Source organism: Oncorhynchus tshawytscha, linkage group LG13, assembly GCF_018296145.1.
Source record: "Oncorhynchus tshawytscha isolate Ot180627B linkage group LG13, Otsh_v2.0, whole genome shotgun sequence".
NCBI lineage: Eukaryota > Metazoa > Chordata > Actinopteri > Salmoniformes > Salmonidae > Oncorhynchus > Oncorhynchus tshawytscha.
The window spans coordinates 12120048-12126047 of NC_056441.1; the positions used below are offsets into that span (position 1 = coordinate 12120048).

The following is a 6000-nucleotide window of genomic DNA, read 5'->3' on the forward strand; positions in this document are numbered from 1 at the left end:
TACCGACCTACCTACCAGCTATTATTACCGACCTACCTACCAGCTATTATTACCGACCTACCACCAGCTATTATTACTGACCGACCTACCACCAGCTATTATTACTGACCGACCTACCACCAGCTATTATTACTGACCGACCTACCACCAGCTATTATTACTGACCGACCTACCACCAGCTAGTACCTACCTACCTACCACCAGCTATTATTACCGACCTACCACCAGCTATTATTACCTACCTACCACCAGCTAGCATTACCTACCTACCACCAGCTAGTATTACCGACCTACCACCAGCTAGCATTACCTACCTACCACCAGCTAGTATTACCGACCTACCACCAGCTAGCATTACCGACCTACCACCAGCTAGCATTACCGACCGACCTACCACCAGCTAGTATACCGACCGACCTACCACCAGCTAGTATTAGCCACCTACCACCAGCTAGTATTACCTACCTACCACCAGCTAGTATTACCTACCTACCACCAGCTAGTATTACCTACCTACCACCAGCTAGTATTACCTACTTACCACCAGCTATTATTACCGACCGACCTACCACCAGCTAGTTTTACCGACCGACCTACCACCAGCTAGTAATCCCGACCGACCTACCACCAGCTAGTAATCCCGACCGACCTACCACCAGCTAGTAATCCCGACCGACCTACCACCAGCTAGTAATACCTACCTACCACCCGACCGACCTACCACCAGCTAGTATTACCGACCTACCACCAGCTAGTATTACCGACCTACCACCAGCTAGTGTTACCTACCTACCACCAGCTAGTATTACCGACCTACCACCAGCTAGTATTACCTACCTACCACCAGCTAGTATTACCTACATACCACCAGCTAGTATTACCTACCTACCACCAGCTAGTATTACCTACCTACCACCAGCTAGTACTACCTACCACCAGCTATTATTACCGACCTACCACCAGCTAGTACCGACCTACCACCAGCCGACCTACCACCAGCTAGTATTACCTACCACCTACCACCAGCTACCACCAGTATTACCTACCTACCACCAGCTAGTATTACCTACCTACCACCAGCTAGTACCTACCACCAGCTAGTATTACCGACCTACCACCAGCTAGTATTACCTACCTACCACCAGCTACCACCAGTATTACCGACCTACCACCAGCTAGTATTACCGACCTACCACCAGCTAGTATTACCTACCTACCACCAGCTAGTATTACCGACCTACCACCAGCTAGTATTAGACCTACCACCAGCTAGTATTCCCCTACCTACCACCAGCTAGTATTACCGACCTACCACCAGCTAGTATTACCGACCTACCACCAGCTAGTATTACCACAGCGACCTACCACCAGCTAGTATTACCGACCTACCACCAGCTAGTATTACCGACCTACCACCAGCTAGTATACCGACCTACCACCAGCTAGTATTACCGACCTACCACCAGCTAGTATTACCGACCTACCACCAGCTAGTATTACCGACCTACCACCAGCTAGTATTACCGACCTACCACCAGCTAGTATTACCTACCTACCACCAGCTAGACCTACCACCAGCTAGTATTACCTACCTACCACCAGCTAGTATTAGTACCTACCACCAGCTAGTATTACCTACCTACCACCAGCTAGTATTACCGACCTACCACCAGCTAGTATTACCGACCTACCACCTAGTATTACCTACCACCAGCTAGTATTACCGACCTACCACCAGCTAGACCGACCTACCACCAGCTAGTACCGACCTACCACCAGCTAGTATTACCGACCTACCACCAGCTAGTATTACCGACCTACCACCAGCTAGTATTATTACCGACCTACCACCAGCTAGTATTACCGACCTACCACCAGCTAGTATTACCGACCTACCACCAGCTAGTATTACCGACCTACCACCAGCTAGTATTACCTACCTACCACCAGCTAGTATTACCTACCACCTACCACCAGCTAGTATTACCGACCTACCACCAGCTAGTATTTACCTACCTACCACCAGCTAGTATTACCGACCTACCACCAGCTAGTATTACCGACCTACCACCAGCTAGTATTACCTACCTACCACCATCTAGTATTACCGACCTACCACCAGCTAGTATTACCTACCTACCACCAGCTAGTATTACCGACCTACCACCATCTAGTATTACCGACCTACCACCAGCTAGTATTACCACCTACCACCAGCTAGTATTAGACCTACCACCAGCTAGTATTACCTACCTACCACCAGCTAGTATTACCTACCTACCACCAGCTAGTATTACCGACCTACCACCAGCTAGTATTACCTACCTACCACCAGCTAGTATTACCTACCTACCACCAGCTAGTATTACCGACCTACCACCAGCTAGTATTACCTACCTACCACCATCTAGTATTACCTACCTACCACCAGCTAGTATTACCGACCTACCACCAGCTAGTATTACCTACACAGTATACTGTGCTACTGTGTCAGGAGCTACAGCATTTGTGTTACGTACTGGTTGTTGTTATTCACATATAGGACCATGAACCAGTCCTGTGTTCCTCCACAGGACTGCCCCTTAAACGCAATACATATTCATACTGACTTCTTCTCTTCCACTGAGTCTGAACAATGTGTTGTTCCTTCTCTAGGACTACTCCTAAAGCCCAGTACACAGGCTGCTCCGTCCACGAGAACAACAACGGCCAGGCGGCCTTCGAGAACCCCATGTACAACACCAGCGCCAAGTCGGTGGAAGGCAAAGCTGTCCGGTTTGATCCTAACCTGAACACAGTCTGCACAATGGTATAATGAAGTCCGCTTGGCGACTGCATCGTTTTTTTTCTTATTTTTGTATCGGGGTAAAAAAAAAGAACAGGAAAATGCTTTTGCGAAACGAGCGGATTTCATTGAGATTTAGACTGGCGATAGAGATGGAAAACAGTCCAGTCTAGGTGTGTTGGCCATGGTGGAGATAGAGGTAGAAGAAACAAATCCTCTGGTACTTAAAGCACACTCTTCAGGAACTTTGACTGGTCATGTGTGTCGAGAAGGACACTTATTGGGAGACTAGACCAACATCACGTTTTAGAAGACTGAACTGAGAACTGAGAAACATAAAAACCCAAATCTTCACAGTGGTCGACGAGTGACTTGGAGTTCTGACGTTACCTTATTATATTGCACTCTGCGAGTGTTTCTTCTTCACAGTCGACTGGGTCTTTTTTATAAATTGAAAAGGATCTGTAAATCTTCTTCTTGCATATATGAGAAGCATTCACCACCTATATTTTTGTGCTATATATTATCACGTGGGAGGGGCCAATGGCAGTGAGATTATATGAAGCGTTTATAGAAAAGAGAAGAAGAAAATAAAATATTTCAAAAAGAATTCTGTTCACAACAAAAAAACACAGAAGTATTTTGGGGTTAATTTTTAAAGTGTCAAATCGTTTTTTAAAACAACGGTTTTGACCGTAACTCCCTCTCCTCTAGCTTCAGTCCCACGTTCTGTGTTTTTTCCCAACTGAGCCAATCAGAAGTGTTTGAAGTACTGATGTTAACTGTGAGGTGTGAATAGAAGGGGTTTTCTGGATTATTTAACTCTTATTTGCCATTTTGGATCATGACCCAAAGATCGAACTTTCCAGACAACATTTTCATTTGGACTTTTCATTATATTGCACTTCTTTTGTTAAGATTTTCTTTTGTTTCAATAGTTGTTGCTCTATTGATGTATCCAAGTGGGTCATTTTTACACAGTGCCTACCAAACACCATGTGAATCAGGTCTGCTGCTCTTTCCTCTTCTCCTCATCCTCCCCTGTTCCTGTCTTTCACTTTTCTAATCTACGGCCTCATTCCCTCTCTCCTTCACCTCACATGACTTTATGTGTTGCTGAACACTTAACACTGACACACCACAGCTCCATTCCACTCATTAGGTGCCGTGTTCTTTTTAGCCTTCAATCTATTTTGCCACTTAGTTTCTCCTATAAAATTTACTGCAATAAAGAACCCATACAATTCTAGGATTGGACTGTAAAATTGAACTACTATTTGCAGTACAGTACAACTGGGTACTCCTATATTAAATGCATTGAAAATATATAACAAAAAAAATAGAAAAAATGTGATTTAAAAAAGTGTTTTATAAAGAAATATATTTTTATGAACAAATTATTTGTAAAATGTATGAATCTATTATGTACATTTTCAATGCAATGTAAGATTAAAAAAGGCAAATTGCTTTTGTAAAGTGTTGTCTCTTTCTTAACTGCTATTTGTTTAGTTTAGATTTGTTATATATAGATATATATTGAAGTGATAATGCCCTCGAAGCCGGTGTTTGGAGGATATACTGGCATGGGTGTTGTTAACCGTGACAATATATCCTCCAAACACCAGCTTCACTTTTTATACAACGGTTTACCAACATACTCAAATAATGACAGTGGATTGCGCAGTCCGATGGAACGAAGTAAATAGGCATTTTAACAACAAATAAAATGTTATTGGTCAAGTACACATTTTTAGCAGATGTTATTCCAGTGCATAGATTTAGCTGGTGGTAACTTGTGGAATAGACATGGCTGGAATATGTTTTTTCTATCATTTCCCTCTGGTTACAGTTAGCCTTTGCATGGATTGGCTTCCATGATGAATATAGCCAGTCAACCAACACAATCCAAACAATCCCTCAACACAGACAGAGATCCAGAAATAGCCTTAAAGCCACTGAACAAATATCTGTTGCACTAATTCTCCTTCCAATGGAGTCATTACGGCCTTGTTTGTTTGACCACACTGTCATTGTTTGGTTCATTGAAGGCTGTATGAAAAAACCCAGGAATCCCTGCTGGGTATAATAGTTACGTTCTTTCCTTTGCCACCGCCTAAAGAGGGTCAGTGCTACCTGGCATCCTTAGGATGTCCCTACCCCTAAACCCTAGTCATAAACCTTACCATAAACACTGTTAAATTTCAACTTCAATGGGGGTAGGGACGTCCCAAGGATTCCAGATAGCACAGTGCCCCTAATGAGGTAGCATGGCCGTCAGTAATACAATGTAACAGTGAGCTCTGCCCATGACAGCTGGGATTCCCACTCACTTTCTTTCTCCCTCTGTCTCTCTCATTAGTGACCAATTTCTTTCTCTTCCCTCATTAGTGAGCCAATACTAGACGGCTGGGCGGGTGGGCTGATTTTCTATACAGTATACCCACACAAGAATAGGCATGTCGAACAGTGACAGTTGAATGGAGGGCTTGTATCTATCCATGTAGAGCATTCTAGTGTTACTATCACATTAAAGGTAAGACCCAGATGCAGACAACGTTGAAGTAACAACAGTTTATTAATCAAACAGGGGCAGGCAAAAGATGGTCAGTAATCCAGAAAGATGGGGCAAAGGCACAGGACGGCAGGCAGGGTCAGGGCAGGCTGAATGGTCAACACTGGGGAAACAGGAACAATCGAGAGATAGGAGCAGAGGGAAAAACACTGGTAGGCTTGACGAATCCCCTCTCCCTCCGTCGTTCCCGTAGTCGCCCATTGTTCTTGATGGTCAAGGCGATGAGGGAATCAAGATCTATCGGTAATTCCCGGGCTACAAGCTCGTCCTTGACCTCCTCCGAGATTCCGTGTAGGAACATGTCGACCAGCGCTTCCGGGTTCCAGGCACTCCAAGCTGCCAACGTCCGGAAATCCACCGCATGGTCTGCCACACTGCAGGAGTCCTGCCGAAGCTGGAATAGCTTTCGGGCAACCTCACTCCCGGAGAATGGGGCATCAAAAACCTTTACTTCTCCCATGAACTCCTCCAGACTGACGCATACGGCCGGCTGTTGCTTCCATACGGCTGTAGCCCGGGCGAGCGCCCTCCTGGACTTCAGCGTGATGAGGTACGCTATCTTCGAGCGGTCCGAGGGGAAGGAGGAGGGCTGCAGCTCGATGATGAGAGAACACTGAGCTAGAAATGCCCGACAGGTGCCCGG

General features: G+C 45.3%; 1 protein-coding gene across 1 annotated transcript in view; it reads left to right on the forward strand.

Annotated features, from left to right (window-relative positions):
* Window positions 1-4253, forward strand: part of LOC112246006 (CUB and sushi domain-containing protein 3-like) — a 385088-nt gene extending 380835 nt beyond the window's left edge. The window contains exon 65 of the mRNA XM_042295029.1: window positions 2656-4253. Coding sequence (XP_042150963.1) covers window positions 2656-2815 — 160 coding nt within the window. The 3' untranslated portion in view covers window positions 2816-4253. The remainder of the gene's footprint in view (window positions 1-2655) is intronic.
* Window positions 4254-6000: the final 1747 nt, after the last annotated feature.